This window comes from Gouania willdenowi, chromosome 16 (genome assembly GCF_900634775.1).
Source record: "Gouania willdenowi chromosome 16, fGouWil2.1, whole genome shotgun sequence".
Lineage (NCBI taxonomy): Eukaryota > Metazoa > Chordata > Actinopteri > Blenniiformes > Gobiesocidae > Gouania > Gouania willdenowi.
In genome coordinates, this window is record NC_041059.1 from 33290429 (window position 1) to 33308733 (window position 18305).

The 18305-nt window shown below is 39.2% G+C and overlaps 2 protein-coding genes across 6 annotated transcripts in view; one reads left to right on the forward strand and one right to left on the reverse strand.

Annotated features, from left to right (window-relative positions):
• Positions 1–1116: 1116 nt before the first annotated feature.
• On the reverse strand, positions 1117–3682 carry LOC114477718 (calcium homeostasis modulator protein 5-like). Its single transcript, XM_028470219.1, has 2 exons — positions 3031–3682; positions 1117–2361 (listed from the first exon to the last, which is right to left on the reverse strand). The coding sequence occupies exons 1-2, from the start codon at positions 3571–3573 to the stop codon at positions 1972–1974; spliced, it is 933 nt and encodes a 310-aa protein (XP_028326020.1). The 5' UTR covers positions 3574–3682; the 3' UTR covers positions 1117–1971.
• Positions 3483–18305, forward strand: part of cnot10 (CCR4-NOT transcription complex, subunit 10) — a 45772-nt gene continuing 30949 nt past the window's right edge. Inside the window, exon 1 of one of the 5 annotated variants that reach the window (XM_028470218.1) lies at positions 3483–3630. Coding sequence is in view for 3 of the 5 variants with exons in the window: in XM_028470214.1 (XP_028326015.1) it covers positions 9376–9397 (22 nt within the window). In the remaining 2 variants the exon portion in view is untranslated. Of the gene's footprint in view, positions 3631–9136; positions 9398–18305 lie in introns of those variants that run through there. The other 4 variants (XM_028470214.1, XM_028470217.1, XM_028470216.1 and 1 more) reach the window with 4 other exon arrangements.

Sequence of the window (18305 nt, forward strand, 5' to 3'; positions counted from 1 at the left end):
TAATCAAGGCATTTTTTAAAATAAAATTCCTCCTAGTGGCAGGTCAAGCGAAAGCAGGGGTTTAGCTACACTTTATAGTGCCAGTACACCCCCAAGTTTTTGCTGACCTGCCACTGAAAAAAAATCCTTGATTATGGGCGTTGCTCCTAGAGTAGTTAAGACATGCCCAGTCACAGCCAGTGGGCGTGTACTGTAGTTGTTCCCATTCAACGTTCTTGAAGCCAAAATACAGCACTTTGGGGCGCTTCCATCTTGCAAATTTGATGTAATTTGGAGCCAGAGTCTGCGCTGTAGGGTCCGGCGGGAGGAGCCCTGGTATCACATCCCACCCATTTAGCGTACTGCCCTGATGATTTACTCAGTCCAGCTACGCCAAGAACTTAAGTATCTTTCCCACCGGAAATTCTACCAACTTCTTGTTCAGATGATCAGATCATAGAGGTTAGTACTTGTACTAGTAGCTCAAAAAAGACGTAAAAGCTATTCACATAGCGAGCTACGCAAAATCCGCGGCTGTCATCGTATTCTATGACGTCAAATCCCGTATTTCAATCTCAAATAACTCATGTAAAACAAACTTCACAGAAAAATGAGCACTTGAACACAATGTTTAGCAGCAGAGATTAGGTTTGGAAAAAAATTATGTGATGAGTATTTTAACTTTACAGTTTGACCAAGTTTGACCAACATCCCATCCGTTATCATTGAGGAGGCGGGGTTTATGACCTATACTGCAGCCAGTCAGCAGGGGGTGCTCTAAAAAAAAAAACTTCGTGAGCATGCATCGTCCATTCTTTTTACAGTCGATGGTCACGGCATAGACTGTTGGACGAATATTTCAGCAGATTAGAGTCAAAGGCCAAACACCGATATGAAGGGAAGTTACATCTGGTTGGTTTGGAATAATGTCTATACCAAGCACCTCAAGGTTCATTGAAAAACGTCTACACAATGGAGAAGATGAGGACTTACAAAAGCTTGGATGCATATATTTTCTTTAAGGTAGGCTTATGTATGTGTTTTTGTGTCAATATAGGCCTGTGTCATCATGATAATTGGCACAGCGTAGCTAATAATATAATCATACTACAGCTTAAATTAAAACATACATGGGTATATGAAGCACATTTGTTTATTTAATATACTTACAGTTCATATACAAGTCAACACATTGCATCTTTAATGTTAATTTTACGTTGCTTGTCTTCAAATTAGACATATTTTGGCATTATACAATAAAAATCAGCCAGACTACAAGATCAGCGGTTGTCAGACAAATGATTACCACTCTTAAAATGGCGGTGTGCGTTGCTAAGTCAAGTGCTGACGTCACACGAAAAGGTATATAGCAAAATTAAATTGCAATAGTGAAGAGTGGGACTATCAGGATCAAGAAACTACATTACTTCATACCTAAACATATATGTATTCAGCAGAAAAAAGTGGTTTTGGGCTGTACTCACACTTTAAGTTCCTGTGGAAATTTCCTAGCAATTTCACGCCCCTTTGCCACCCTAATCCCAATGATGACACAGGCACAATCTGAATCTCCCTTCAGAATTTAAATAAACTCACTGAAGTTGTTTATATCATCCAATCAACAAGATCAATATTCAAAGGTATTAGGTATTAAATAATGAAACAAAGAAAAGATAATAAAATAGGACAAAGTTGTTGATAGTTATGTTTTCTATACACATTAACAGGTCATTTCCTAAAGGAAAGGCGCGGTAACAGTATGGGAATGAGTAGGGTTTAAAGGCATGATCTGTTGAAAGGAGAGAATGTGATGTGTGGAAACATGATGGTGCTCTTCACCATGTGACACGCACAGCTGACAGAAGTCACTGTATCTGGTTATAATGACTACAGAAAGAGGGTTGTGTCAATATTCTGATGAACTGAATGTGTCCTCTGTGCTCTGTCTTGGCTTATTGAATGTTCATGTTGGAATCAGTGATAAAGTGAGTGCTAGCTCATCTCAAGCCCATGCTCCATGTCCATCACAGGTCTCTTTTCTGGAGTATAGTCCCTGTCTGTCTTCTCCACGTAGCGCTGCAGGGTGCTGTAAAACTGCTCACTCCTGGAAAATGTGTAGTATGCCGAGATCTCCTCCCACGCCTTGTGGTTGGGGAATGGGAACGGATCAGGGTCTTTGTTCTCAAAGAAGCTGTGCAGGTTTCTTTCAGCCAACTTGGTGGCGTAGTCAACGGCGTAGGCATCAAAGCGCTCTTTCTCCTTCTCCACGTAACGCTTCCAGAATGTAAGTTGCAGGTAGCTGACTTTTGAGCGACAGTTTTTGTAGCAGGTACCCACCAGGCCCACAAAGACCGCAGTGATGATGATACACCATCCCAGGATCTGGGAACAAAATAGTAAAATAATAAACGTCATCTGGTGTCAGACTACACAAAAATGAAAAAGATGTGTCGGTTGCACTTTTGATTTAACAGCTTAATGTTCAGCACTGCTCGGATCTTCCCAATCATCTCACATGTTGGGATATGTTTAAATGACAGGTTTCCACATAGGCTGGGGGAGGATTATGCAACTCATAGCATGTTCACATTTTTCTTGTGCCTCTGTTAGTTTTATGATCCCACATATGATGACTACATAGTTAAAGTACAACAAATAGGAAACTACAATCCTCTTGAATGTATTTTTTTTTTTTTTACTGTGGATTCTATCGAAGTGTGTAGCACATAGATTTGTCTGCCCAAAGTGTAATAGTCTGTATTATTGAACAATACGAAACACTGCCACAACGTCATGCAGGCATGGACAACTTATGGAGGCCACGTGCTGCCCTCGGTCCAGTTTTAATTTGCAATAAATCAAGTCAATTTACCATTTACCAAAGCAAAAAAAAAAAAAAAAAAAACAACTAACATGGAAAGTGAGGGGAAACATCAGGTCTTTATCCTCCTCCTCCTCCTCCTCCCCCTCTGTCATCAGGTTAGCAGATAAAGATGTTGTTATTTCCTTGTTATTCCAATATTCAGACAGAGTCTGCATTTTTCCTCCTACCTGGGACTGAGCTCTGAACATGAGCAGCAGCTCCATACGTTCATCACTGGGCAGTTTGGACCTGTCACAGGGCACTCGGGCCAGCTCCTCCCGACATTTCAGGGTTTTGTTCTTACAGAAGAAGTCCACCACAAGGTTGTCATCAAGACCGCTGACGGAGCACTCGTAGAAGGTTCCGTTGAGGAGGGCCACAGAAAGCCACATTATTGGAGCCACACAAGCACCAGTGAAAATGCTGATGAAAACCCTGAAACTGCCCAGACAATTCCCACGAGGGCAGAGCTTCATGGGATTGAGGCAGCATCCAGTGTAGAGCCTCCACAGCCTGGTGCTGAAGAACAGACCCAGCACAAGTAGAACAGCAGCTGGGCCCAGCAGGAAGGTCAGACCATAGGTGAAGTTCTGATCGTGGTTGCAGGGACACTGGAAGGAGACCATGGAGAAAACTCGCTCCCCTCCTATTGTCAGAAGAGCCATGAAACTGTAGCCAATGGTGGCTTTTTGGTTCATGAAGAAGCGTAAAACAGTCTGGAAGTTTTCCATGGTGTCCTCTGAGACGTGACTGACAATAATCCTCAGTGAAACCCAACCGGGGATGAAGTAAGTGTCTTTGTTTTCCTATTGACTGCTCGACTGTTTTGTGAGGTCCAACTGTGCCCCTCCCTTTAAATGCTGGTTCTTCTACTCTGGCTCCTCCTTCAAACATGCCCTTAGAGCCACTTCCTTCTTTCTCACCACATCTGCTCGGGGCTGTGCTGTGTTCAAGGAAACTATTCTTCACCATGGTGAAAAGCTCATTTCATAGTTTCCCTTCCCTAAGATTGACATTTTTCTAGGTATGCCATTATAGACTGTGTACAGCCATATCATGCAAGTATGAAAGCCATTTGCATTGTCTTTTTTTCAACAACTTAACCACTTAACAATGAAAAATACACTGATCTCACATTCTAAACATGACAGGAAATGTAACTTTAAGAACACAAAGCTTTCAACCACTCCCAAACCAATAGAGCAGGCAGAATAAATTACAGTCAGCAAATGGGATTTACTGGGAAGTGCTTTCAACCACTCAGAGGTTTGTCTGATCCAGTCCCAGAGGCATTACCACGGAGACAACAAAACAAGTTCTCTGCTTTCACTAAACCAGTGGTTCCCAACCTTTTTGGGGCCATGAGCCCATTTTAATATCACAAATTTCTGGGGACCCCAGAGACATTTTTTTTCTAAAATTAGTTTTTGATCATGTTTATTAAAGTGTGTTAAAAAGAAAGAGTAGCGCCACGTCAGATATTTTTATACTGCATACAGTTATTTGATATGTATTGTGTGTGATGTGTATTTGAAAAATAATAACAATTCATTTTTAATAAGTTTTTGTTTTAGTTGTTTACGCAGGCGACCCTATTTTAATTAAAGGTGAACCCACATAGGGGGCCCGACTCCAAGGTTGAAAGAAAACTAACCCTTCTTCTTTACTACCTGCCTTGGATGACAGTGAGCACTAGAGGGGCTGCTGCAGACCTGATAGCATGCCAGTCTTCTTATAAAGTTATTGTATTTCTTAATGTCTGTCTGGTAGGCCCTGAAACTCTGTTACTTTGTTTGAACACACACACAACTATGAACTGTTTTCATGAATTCAAGGTCACTGACAGAGCTAAGCAGAGCAAGGCTTTCCTATGATCATGCTTGTACCAGACACCTTTGGCTACAAAGTAGTCATGAAGATACACAGATAGATGCAGATACAGATAGAGTTGCATAGACAGAGAAAACAGGTAAGGAGAAACACAGACATCTTCCTCTGGCCACCGGCACATGGGCTTGGTCTACTAAACTTTGCTTGTGAATAAACCATTGAAATTATACTACTCTTGTCATCTGTCCTCAGAGCTGTTCAGTTAAAAGATCCTGGAAGGAGGTAGAGAAAAACTTTACAAGGGTCACACATGCATCTACATACGTCTAGCAAGCTATACTACATAATCTGTAAACTCCACACTGAGAAGGTCAATCCAGGGAGTTAAAGACAGGACCCTATTTACTATGCCAGCATCCAAACTATTGTTCTTTTTCTGATTTGGTACAAATGCTTCTCTTATTCTCAAAAACTAAAATACCTGGTAGAATTTATGTTTTGTGTTATTGTACACTTTAATGGGTAGTGAGTGAGGGTAGTTGTAATTTTAGATGCACCTTTGGATATAATCCAGAGTAAATTCCGGTCTCCTCCAACCATCCAAAAACATACGGTTAAATAGAGTCTCCAGATTGCCTGGAGGTCAGAAGCAGAATCAGAATCATAATCAACTTTATTGGCCATGTAATGTATGTTATACACACGAGGAATTTGACTTGGTGAACTGTGCTCTCATAAATATAAACAGTAGTTAGACTAATAAGTGCAAAACTAAATAAAATAATATAACAAGATAATAATAATAATAATAATAATAATAATAATAATAATAATAATAATAGTGCAGTGATGAGTAGTGCAGGTGAACATTTAAATTAAATAGTATGTACATGAACATTCTCAGTGACAGATTGATCCAGGGTTATTACACAGCAACAGGTCTGACACTCTTTGACTGTTTAGTATTGATCAGAGTGACAGCCTGGGGGAAGAAACTGTTTGGGCGTACAATGATCTGTATCGTCTGCCGGAGGGGAGGAGTTTAAACAGATTGTGTGCATGGTGTGAGGGGTCTGCAGTGATGCTACCTGCCCGTTTCCTGACCCTGGACAGGTATAAGTCTTGGATGGAGGGCAGATTGACACCAATGATCTTTTCTGCAGTCCTGACTATCCTTTGTAGTCTGTGTCTGTCTAGTTTGGTTGTAAATCCAAACCAGACAGTGATGGAGGTGCACAGAACAGACTGAATGATGGAGGTTGTATAACATGATCAGCAACTCCTGGGGCAGGTTGAACTTCCTCAGCTGACACAGGAAGTACATCCTCAGCTGTGCCTTTTTCCTGGTTGTGTTAATGTATGAGGTCCACTTCAGGTCCTGTGAGATTGTGGATCCCAAAACCTGAAAGAGCCCACGGTAGCCACTTTGCTATTCAGAATGGTAAGGGGGGGAGTGGGGGGGGATTCCTCCTGAAGTCCACTGTCATCTCCACAGTCTTGAGCGGGTTCAGTTCCAGATGGTTCTGACTGCACCAGAGAGCCAGCTGTTCCACCTCCCGTCTGAAGGCAGACTCGTCCCCGTCCCGGATGAGACCGATGACGGTGGTGTCGTCTGCAAACTTCAGGAGTTTCACAGAGGGGTCCCCTGAGGTGCAGTCATTGGTGTAGAGGGAGAATAGCAGTGGGGAGAGAACACACCCCTGGGGGGCGCCAGTTCTGAGTGACTGGGTGCTAGATGTGATGCTTCCCAGCCTTACTTGCTGCTTCCTGTCAGTCAGGAAGTTGGTGATCCACTGACAGGTGGAGGCCGGCACTGTGAGCTGGGTGAGTTTCTGGTGAAAGATGTCCGGGATGATGGTGTTGAACGCAGAGCTGAAATCCACAAACAGGATCCTAGCGTAGGTCCCTGGGGAGTCGAGGTGATGCAGGATGTAGTTCAGTCCCATGTTGACTGCATCATTGACCGACCTGTTTGCCCGATAGGCAAACTGCAGGGGGTCCAGCAGGGGTCCTGTGATGTCCCTCAGGTGGCTCAGCACCAGCCTCTCAAAGGACTTTATGACTACGGACGTCAGGGCAATGGGGTGATAGTCATTGAGTCCTGTGGTGGGAGTGGGTGTGGTTGTCTGTCTGTATGTCTGGAGATAGACACCAGCAGACCCCTGTGACCCTGAACAGAAACAAGTGGGTCAAAGATGATTAACACATCCGCCTCACAGCAAGAAGGTCCTGGGTTCAAGCCCTGAGCTGGATGCTTTGGTCCTTTCTGTAAGGAGTTTGCATGTTCTCCTTGTGCTTGCAGGGGTTTTCTCTGGATATGGCTTCCTCACACAATCCAAAAACATGACTGCTAGTTTAATAGGAGTCTAAATTGCTCGTAGGAAGGAGTGTGAGTGGTTGTCTTTGTGTGTGTTGCCCTGCGATGGACTGGCGCCCTGTCGAGGGTGTACAGCTGCCTGACGCCCAACGATAGCTGTAGATAGGCACCAACAGACATGCTGCCCTGAAAAAAGGAGAAAGAGGGTCAGAAAATGGATATGCTTAACTGTCACCAGTCCTCCCTAAGAAAGGAAAAGTTAGTCTCTATTTGGGGGAAATATATAAAAAGAGAGGGTACAGCCTAGATTTTTAAATTGGCTACAAATATTTTCTTTAAAATTCTTTAAAAAAAAATAAAACAAAGTTTGGCTCTTTAGAAGAAAACTGAACCCTGGCAAGTCCTTCGGACTAATAATGTGTTTTGAAATTGACCTATGTATTTTGTTTTTGTTGCAGTTCAGAGGGGAAAAAATAAAAGGTTAAAGGAGTTAGAGAGGACAGGATGAAGAACATGTTGCTACTATTGTGCAAAGGAGTGAAATCTGCTGTCAGTGTAGTGACATATGGAGAGAGAATATTAGTGGGAAAACATCAAGTGTGAAGAGTGTGTGACAGAGCTATTTGTTAAGTTATGGTATCCTGAAGTCACAGACATGCCTGTACATGTACAAGATAGCACCACCCCCCTAGACGCCCCAAAGACCCCAGGCCACACAGAGACACCCACTCAAGCTAGTCTGAAGGCCCAGCATGTGAGACCCATGATCCCAGTGGATGTATTGACTATATCTGTCGATTGATATATGTTAATAAAGCTGCCAATTCTTCTGTTTAAGGAAATACCTACAAAATAAAAACAATATCAAAATTGTGGATTAACTTATACTTGGAACAACATTAATCATTGGGCTAAGACAAGGGGTCGATATCCATATATTTCCTACATTCAGTTTTTGGATGGCTCACCTCACTGTCTTTGCCGTCTAAGCGTCTATGCTTTTATTGTCACACATTTATGCCAGAATTTTTTTTTCTGTAAAATTAAATTCAAAATTTCAATTTTCAAACTGATCCCGAATCAATTTATTCATCTGAAACTTCCCCAAAAATATAATCACTGATCATTATCCCATTTAGGGCTTTTCCTTGAAGTTTTATCAGAATCTATCCATTAGTGTTTGAGTGTTTGAGTTAGACTGTTCACAGACAAAGAAACAAAGAAACAAAAAAAAAAAAAAATATAACAACGGCTGGAAAAACATAAGCTTCATCGCAAAGGTAATAAGCATCAGTCCAGATAGCCTACCATGGATATCAATGAATCTATATCAACACAGTTAACAGCATTCAAGGCACAAAATATTTCCACACATGCATTATCTGTGCTATTTTATTTGTCGTACATTCAACATACCAAAATTATGTTTTTTTTTTTTGTTTTCTTTCCAGAATTGAGGTTTAGAAGACTAGAAGGCATGGTAGACTATCTGGGCTGCCGGCCTATCACATTAATATTTGGTCCTGGATTTAATTATGTTGAAGGCTCTTCTTGAGACGGAAATTGAATATGTGGTCCGATTGGGGAAGGCTGAGTGTGTCAGTGTTTTCAAAGCTACTGTGTATCAGCAATGGCAAAGGGAGTGGGAGAATGAGTCTAGAGGGAGGCATTATTTTAAGTGTCAACCTTGTGTGCAGGGCACTAGACTCCTGTGGGCAACTTGCCGATCAAATCAAGTTAAGCTAACCAGATTAAGACTGGGGCATTGTGGACTAGCTGCATATTTAAATCGAATAGGCAAACATCCGGATGGATTATGTCAGTGTGGTCAACTTGAGACTATTTCCCACGTTCTATTGGCCTGTGGATGCTATTCTGCTGAAAGGGGAACGTTATTTAAAGAACTTTCAACTCTTGGGCTGACAGTGTTTTCAATAAAGTCAATATTTGCATCAAGAGCAGAGTCGATTTTAATAGATAAGGCAGTCGTGAGATATCTCCAATCTTCCAACCTCTATTTGAGAATCTAAAATGGAGTGACTCTAAGTGAACAGAAGAGGGCAGCATTACGCTTCTTTTAGTGTACAGCCTGCCGGAAACCATTAGAAGAAGAAGATTATGTTGAAATTGTATCCGTAAATCGGCTCCATAGCAACAGGAGGCGCTGCTCAGCCTGAGTTGTTGGTTTGCAACTTGACGAAAATACGCGAAGAAGAGTTCCTTCAAAGTAATTGGGACACATTCGTACGGGTCTCATTGATGGTGATGGTCTACAACAAATATATTTGGAATTAACCAGCAATTTTACATCTCCTTACCCAATTACAAACCATATTTGCAGAGTCAAAGTTAATACACATCTATTCAAGCTTCAACCCCTAGAGAAATGGCAGAAAACGCAGGTGAGTGTAAGTGATTGCTAGCTGATGAGCGTTGTTGGAGCTAGCTCTAGCTGTTGGATTATTAAATGGTGCTGTCCTCATCTGACAGCTGTTCGTTACAGTTCAGTGTTTGTGAACGCTCACACTGAAGGTTCTCATTGACGTTACCCGGAGAACACGTTAGCTGCTTCTTTCACGTTGTTTGGTTTTTATTGACTCAAACACTGTATTGATGGTGAACGGATGTTTTCTGCTAAGCGAAAGTAGCCAACGTACTAAGATGTTATTCGGCTGGGTTTTTGGGATGTTCATTCACAAAGGTGATGTTATAAGTTAACGAGACACCGATTTAAAATGCCTTGTGTAAAGCTGTCAATATGTCTATACATTTGATAAAATTGGGTTGGTCTGTGTTACAATAACATATGTATCACAGTGTCTTTCTGCTCCTACGTACGGATAGCCACTCCGTACTTAAAAAGTACGCGACATTTTCTTGAATCTACCTTGTAACAGTAAAATACAATATTGTAGATACATAAGTTGTTAACAAAGTGTATACAAAGACTTAAAAATAATATGAAATCATATGCAATTCAAGGCATTCACCTTTATAATGCTTGAAAATAATTTATTTCATATATATATACGAAAATCGAAAACGTGAATATTGTTTCAATCATTTAGAGATTCTGATATTATTTCAGTAAAATCGCCTACTAGAAATTACAACTATAACAAAAAAAACAAAAAACCTAAAGGCTTACACAACAGTAAATAATCATCAATGTACACTTCAATAAATACAGTCATGAAAGAAAGTATTGTCACAACAATATTTCCAGAAATTACGCTATTTCTCCCAGAAATGGTTGCAATTACAAATGTTTTTGGTATACACATTTATTTCCTTTATGAATAAATGGAAAAAGCCAAAATTTATTTTACATACTTTTAAGAAAATAAAAAAAATGGACTGGACAAAATTCTTGCATCATTTTAAAACAGTGGAAAAATCATTTTATTTTAAGCATTTAAACTTAACTCTGTCAAGTATCAGGTGCTGGCAATATAGAAGTCACACCTGAATCCAGTTAGAATGTATTGTCTTGTAACCTTGAGATTATTCATATTTTTCCACAATTTTGCTTCTAAAGTCTTAGGACAGTTCTCGAATCTTCTTTCTCTTCTCCATGCTTGGTGTGACACACACAACACAAAGGTTGAGTCGACTTCTATACTTTTTAGCAGGCTTCAGGCTGACATCGTTTTTGCCAGCACCTACTTGCCACAGGTGAATTAAAAGTTGCAGTTTGTAGAATCCTCCCTCTGCACCTTTTTGAAACCGAAACCTATCCTCCCTTAGTGGTGTCTTTGTGAACGCTCTTAACAATTTTTTTCTCAATAGAGACTAGTGACAAATACAGTTGCACGATACCCATGGTACCCCGCGTTGCCAAATTGGAACATTCCTACTATACTAGAAATTCTACACGACGGTACTACCGTGGATTACTATACTACCGGTTAGGGCTGGGCAATATATTTAGTTTTGAATAAATATCAATATATTTATTGAAGAGATATTGGAAAGGACTATATTGTAATATCAATATAATTCACGTGACATTAAAAGTTTCTTCCGTAGAGCCGCCAGTATGCCTTTTTGTCTCCTCTTACTGTTTATCTTAACCCCTCTCTCCCGCTCTGTCCCTGAGTGAAACTCAACACACACACACACACACACACACACACACACACACACACACACACACACACACACACACACACACACACACACACACGCTGACGAAACACCCCCCCCCCCTCCACTCTCTCACCTCAACAGCGACCGACAATTTTATGAGACAGTCGAACGAAGAGTTAGTTAATAAAAAAAAAAAAATGGTTAAATAATTTGACTTCAGAATGTCACTGTGTGCAGGAGTGAGTGAGGGTCTGTGTGCGCTGTAGACATCCAGAGGTCTCTGTGGGTCGATAACGTTATAAACAGGACTCAAAACAACTTATTATGGTCACACCCCACGTTTATTGTATGCAGAGGAAACTCAAACACTGCTTATATGTCGTTTCACACCGGACGGTAACAAAAAACTAACAAAGCTCCGTCTATGCGCTCTGTACGAATCAGGAAGAAGGCAGGTCTGACTCAACTCTGACCTTACGTTAACCATGGCTCCCTTAAAGGGACAGTTATCAGAAGGCAATGTGTACAAATGCACATAATTTGTTTTATAAATTTTTACATTGTTTTCTACTCCTCTGTTATTAAAGGTCCCTGTGTGACATTTGGCATGTGGCTTTAACTGACTTACCTTATTTTAAGGGTTTGCCTTCTGGAAAAAAGAAACTTAACAGGTACAGGGCTCTACACTAAGTTTTCCTGTGGTGGCACTGGTGCGACTAACTTTCTCAGTTGGTCACACCAGCACAGAATTTTGGTCGCACCCTTTTTTCCTTTTTTTTTTGAGTAGGGGTGGGGATACAGCATATCCATGCATGCTGATGAATAGTTCACTTAACTGGCATTCCGTAGTTTTGTATGAAGTAAAGACTGACAATGACTCAAGATATATTTGCTAAATGTTTTAGTGTCAATATTAAGTTTTTCTGCAACAAGCAGTGGCTGAAATAACAAGTCATTTATTTCATATAATTTTAAAAGAAGACGTAACAATTTTTTTAAATTCATTTAAAAAAAAAAAAAAAAACACAGCAAAGTATAACAACAGGTTACATGTATTCTATTTTTTTTTATTTTGCAGAAATGCTGTACTTGAATTAAGTTAACAGTAGCATAACCAACTTAGCATCTGCATTGATTCATCCCATGGAATTAAATTCTGAGGGTCCAGCTCTTATAGTGGGGTCTCTTAGCCCTCTTCCCCTGGTCAGGGGTCTGCAACCTTTATTCTACAAGGAACCATTTAATCTCATCTCAGTATTTTTTTAAATTATTGTATTTGAAAGGCTACAAAAAGTAACTTGAATTTGATAACACATGATCATGTGGTCAACACATGCTAATTGCTAATTTCTTGCCACACATAAAGCATACATATTTAACTGGCACATTGGCGGTTAAATTATTCTGTTCCCACAAAATTAAAATCTTTATTTTCTTCCAGAATAGTGTTTTTGTTGGTTTAGTTATCTTACCTGGGATTTAAAACTGATGATTAACCACAGGTCTAGGAAAGTTGGTCTGTAGATGTTGCATGAGGTGAAGTAGGAAGGTGCTGAGTCATTGCACAATGTGATTTATTTTAGATTAACAAATTGTTATATCCTGATTTTATTTCTCATTCATCATTAATTGCTTCTGTAAAAAAAATAAGTCTATTTCAATAGTTTTTTTTAAAGCTATAGGGAGCCATTGCATAAGAGTCAAAGAGCCACTGGGAGAACCACAGCTGAACATCTGACCTGAAAACATAGTCCATCAGTTCTCGTCCCTCCATACTGATTATGATGAGCGTGTGCGCTCTATCGCTGCTCTCGACACGTTCTTTCTTTTACTGCTACCCTCAATGTGAGCGCGCACTCATAGGTATCATGGTTCATATCGATACTCTGAAAATTGAATTGCAGTACTTTTTTTAAACAGCAGAGGGCACTATCTATTGATCCTTCTCTTGTCCAGAAGCGTAGACAGCGGGCGGAATCGCCTACTACTCCTAAACATGTTCATAAATTATTTCTTACCCCTTTAGCACCTAAAGAGTATCTGTAATAATACATGAATATCTGTTAAAGTCACATTTTTCTATTAGCTCTGTCTGCTAGAGCATAGCATCTCTTCTTCACTGCAAGAATAGCTGCATGCCAACCGACCACTGGGCTTCCAGCGCCCTCTGCTGGTTCAAACAAATTTCTGATGTAAATACAGTGTAATGACTGGTTTTTTAAAGTCCAATTGTTAAGGCACAAAATACATTTTCAGTTGCACTTGAAAAATAAAAGGAAAATAGTCCAGTATTTTCTAGTTTTTTCCCCAAAAAAATAAAACATTTGTCTACAGCAACGGGTTCGACTTTCGGCTGGGCTAAGCCGTGGAGAACCCTGCATGGAACATACACACAACTCATCTGATTCTGCAGCGGCACACTTTTCTGACTCAAAACTGTAATGTGCAGTTTTTTGGCTGAAAACCATGATAAATGTGTGGATAGCATCTACAGACATGCCTACTTGCTTCGCATGTGGGTTCTTAAGGAGGACTAACAGGCAGCACGGAAATGCTTGTCTGAGGCTTGAGGATTAACGCCACCTTAAAGGAGACATATGCTTTTAAATCCTTCCTTTTTACATATAAATCATACAGTTGTGGTCTATATAAAGCTGAACTGCAATGCTTGGGTCTGAATTCCTCATTATTATAGCTCCACAGGCCCCTTTTCTACCCCTTTTCTGATGCGCTTCTGAGAGAAACTCGTTTTGATGCGGTCTCTTTAAATGCAAATGAGACACTTCATACCCCGCCCCCTCTCCAGGTTGCAGAGGTTACACTCGGTTCAACTCCACCCTGTTCGGCCATTTTTGTAGTTTGATAGAAGAGATACAATTATGTAGCGGCGCAGAAACTTTTTATTCACACGTTATTTACAAAATGTCAACAACGGAAGACTTGTCCATCCAGCCTTACATGTTTGAGCCAGAGTCGGACCCAGCGGAGCGAGATGAAAATGATGATGAACCTGCAAAATGTCTTCATATGGATGTTAACAAGTGAGCTAACACAAGCGCTGAGCTAACGCTAGCACCAAGCTAACGTCACGAAATGCATTTTAATACAGTCTTTTCGGAGACAAAAACGGCAAAATGAAATGACTAATGAAAACTTTTAAATTAAATCACGTATGCCATATCATCAAGGATCTAAAATGAGCACACAGCGCTAACATATGAAGACGGTGCAACTGCTAATGCTAACAAAACAATGACAGGGACGTCATATCACACTTTTTAGCGTTATTTACAGCTTACCGAAGTGCTCTGTTCGTCGTCTCCAAAGACAGAAGGAATTGACCCCTCAATCAGACAAAGTCTTTTGGCAAGTCCTTCTTTATACTGGCGGAGGTTGCTGAAGCAGTCATCCTTGAAGTGCTTCGCGCAAACAAAAATGACCTTACCCACAGATGTGGGTACATTTCCGTGGAAAATAAAACTCAACCAGGCACTTCGAAAAGGTTCTGATGTTGGGAGATGGTGTAATGAAGCGTGTGGGTTACTACATCCAACAACCGAACATTTTGACTTATCCTCTCGTAACTTCGGCATCCTTGAGCTTGGACTACAAATTAAAAGCGAGAAATAAGTGTTGGGCCTGGAGTCGATGTCCTAATTTGGCAGTTCCGCTGCAAATACTGTGACGTTATTGCTCAAAAAACGTAGTAGAGAATCGAAAAATCGAAACAGATTGAAAAATATGACCAAAACAGAATATAAAGATATCAACGGAGCACCTGAAGAGACTAATTTGAACTTTTCTGTACTTCTAAACACTAAATATACAACAAAATGCATTTAAGGGCTAAAAAAGTGGATTTAGCATATGTCCCCTTTAAACAAGTATGAACTCCATGAAGACAGCTCCGCTTCGATAGAAACTTGCTTCAAAACGAACAAGCTAAAGTTCTGTCTCGCCTGGACGCTTGCACGGCTTACAGGTGCAAACAGGAGACAACACACTCAGCATGGCAGAAGCACCGGGCAGGAGCGGCGAGTCTGTCGTCAGTAGCGTCACTAATTTTGCTCAAAAAACCAAATTCCAAAAGTCCCATTTGGAACTATTTTGGCTTTAAACGAGGCAGAGACGGTAAAGCAATTGGCTTGTTGCACCGGGCAACGAAAATGTACTTCTGCATTTGACACTGCTGTGCTCCGTGAGAACAGCTGCAGCTTTAATCAGCTTCACCTGCTCAGAGCATTTAAACAACTCATCAGAGCTACAGAAGATCAGTGGTAAAAGTTGTTCTGTTGTTGTGGACTAGACCACCGATGTCAAAGATTGGAGAGTCTTAAACATCGTTGATTAATGATAACTTCTGATACTTTAAAATATTCCAGCCCCTTGTGGTGAAAAAACACTTCATATACTTGATGTGTCTTGCACATTTATTTTTGTTTAATAATTATGGTTAGAATGATGTCATCAGGATCATTTAAATTGGGTTAATTTAAATTAAGTTGATCAAAACTTAATCAATAAATATGATCAGATTCAGTAAACCATTGATCCCTGAGGGTAAATTGAGTGACAATGCTGCTGTCTTACATCTTTATATGACATAAATAATTAAAAACGAGCAGTCAAATCCATGTCAGTACAACTTATATCTACCGTTTAATTGTATCTTACTCATTATTTTAAAGTACATTGTTATTTCTAGTTTTATTTTTTTTATTGGTATTTATTTTGTTTCCTCAAAGTACGACTTATATCTTCCTTTTAATTGTATCTTACTTTATTTTTTTATATACGTTTTTGTTTAATTATGATTTTTATTTTATTAATTAGTGTTTTGTTTCCTCACAGGAGTTGAAAACTAATATTTTCTGAAAAAATTGATATTTCTAAAAAAGGAATTTTAAAAAATGTATGTGGAAAACAGAATTAAGAAAAAAAAATTAAATGCATATGCATTTAAATGTATACAATCTTTTTTACAAAAGAAAAATTGCAATTAGGTTATTTGTCAAAATCGTGCAGCCCTAACCTCATAAAACACCAGTGATGTCACCCAGAAAATGCATACAAATATAGTTTTCACAGGGAATCAGTTTCTGTTTATTCTATATTATCCTCTACAGGGCTCGAGACTGCGTGATAATTGAATCTGGTCGCATCCGTGCGTATGGATGACCTTATTTCGTGACGGAGCGGCTGAGGGCTCCGTCACATCCCACAGAGTGCGCTTCCTGTTCCTCTGGAGCCTCATGTGGCTCTTTGACTCTTTTGCAATGGCTCCCTATAGCTTTAAAAAAAAAACCAATTGAAACAGGTTTTTTTTTTTTTTTTTACAGAAGCTATGAATGATTAATGACAAATAAAATCAAGATATAACATTTTTTTTTTTTTTTACAATAAATCACCTCCTGCAACATCTACAGACCATCAACTTTCCTGCACCTGTGGCTAACCTTAAGTTTTAAATCCCTGGTAAGATAATTAAACCAACAAAAACACTATTTTGGAAGAAAATAGAGATTTTAGTTGTGTTGGAACAGATTCATTTAACTGCCAATGTGCATGTTAAATATGCATGCTTTATGTGTGGCAAGAAGTGAGCAATTAGCACGTGTTGACCACATGATCATGTGTAATCAAATTCAAGTAACTTTTTGTAGCCTTTCAAATTCATTAACTAGAAAAAAAATCTGCTTTATATAACATTGTGTTCATGTAAACTGAGATGCATAATTTGAAGTGGCAAGATACTGTTTTATTAATTGATGTCAATATATTTTAACTGTTTTTAAGTTTCCATTTACATGATCAATATAAATCAAATCAAATTAAATCAAACATTATTATATATAATTTTAACTGTATAGTATTTAATACACTATTGTATTCATTGAGATGGTGTTTTTTTGGCTCCAGGACGACTTTAATCCAGGTGAGATGAGGTTAAATGGTTCCTTGTAGAGTAAAGGTTGCAGACCCCTGTCCAGGGGAAGAGGGTTAGGAGACCCCACTATAAGAGCTTATTATGCTGGTTATGCTACTGTTAAGTTAATTTAAGTACAGCCTTTCTGCAAAATAAAAAAAACAGAATACATGTAAACTGTTGTTATGCTTTGCTGTTATTTTTTTTTAAAACAAATTATGTGTTCTTTTAAAATTGTATAAAAGAAATTACCTGTTATTTTATCCACTGCTTGTTGCAGAAAAACTTAATATTGACACTAAAACCTGAAAACATTTAGCAAATATCTCAAACAAAACTACTGTATGTCAGTTTTGTTTTGTACAATCGCCCCACCCCTGCTCAAAAAAAAAAAAAAATGGTAAAAAGTGTGACACCAAATTCTGTGCTGGTGCGACCAACTGAGAAAGTTAGTCGCACCAGTGCCACCACTGGAAAAGTTAGTGTAGAGCCCTGCTCTATGGTTTATTATGTCGAAGAAGAAGCATTATTGTCAAATAGATTTTTTTTTTTTAAAGTTGATGAAGTGAGCAGCTCTGTTGGTGCTTTGCATTTTCAAAATATTTTTATTCATTGTATTTTTTTAAATTAAATTTAATTAAACTCAGTTTTCAAGTGTTACTGTTTCAATATTATTTGTGTATTTTAATACAAAGAAGTGGAACAAACTGCCAGCAGAGCTGAAGTCAGCATCCATTGTAAACATTTTTAAATTCAAGTTAAAGATACTGTTTTTCTGTACTGCATATGACTGAGGGAGATTTTTATTTGTGATCAAAACTTTTATTGAATAATTGGGGAGGGGGGAGGGGGGTACAGGCATATCTAGAAAAGTAAATACTGACAGGATTCCATTGGCACAAAACATAAAGCAGGCAAGTAAATACATCAGATAAAGTTCAGTGATTGCCCATTGTCTCTGGTCGAAGAGATGAACTTTGGATGAAAAAGAGTTCCATGCTTGAACAGTCGCTGGTTGAGCCTTGTTAAGACATTGGCGTAAACCAATGTTTTAAAATAGTTTTTTTTAGCAGAGGTAAAACCTGCAAACACCAACTTGAGCTTAATTTGTTAAAGTTACATCAGAATTATCATTAAGGAGACAAAATGCAGGACTAGGAATGTAAAAAATGTCCAGTACGTCTGCTAACACTGAGTTTACATGAGACCAGAATTCAGAAATGATTTGACAATCCCAAAACATGTGTAAGAATGACCCAAGTGAAGCAGTTCCACATATGACAGTTTTTTTGTAGATTGTA

What these genes read in the sequence shown, in the direction of transcription:
- LOC114477718 (XM_028470219.1), bottom strand. Translation starts at nt 3,573, where the DNA reads ATGGAAAACTTCCAGACTGTTTTACGCTTCTTCATGAACCAAAAAGCC. An exon ending in TGTTCAGAGCTCAGTCCCAG is followed by an intron (nt 2,362 to 3,030) that starts GTAGGAGGAAAA and finishes TTTTGTTCCCAG; the next exon opens with ATCCTGGGATGGTGTATCAT.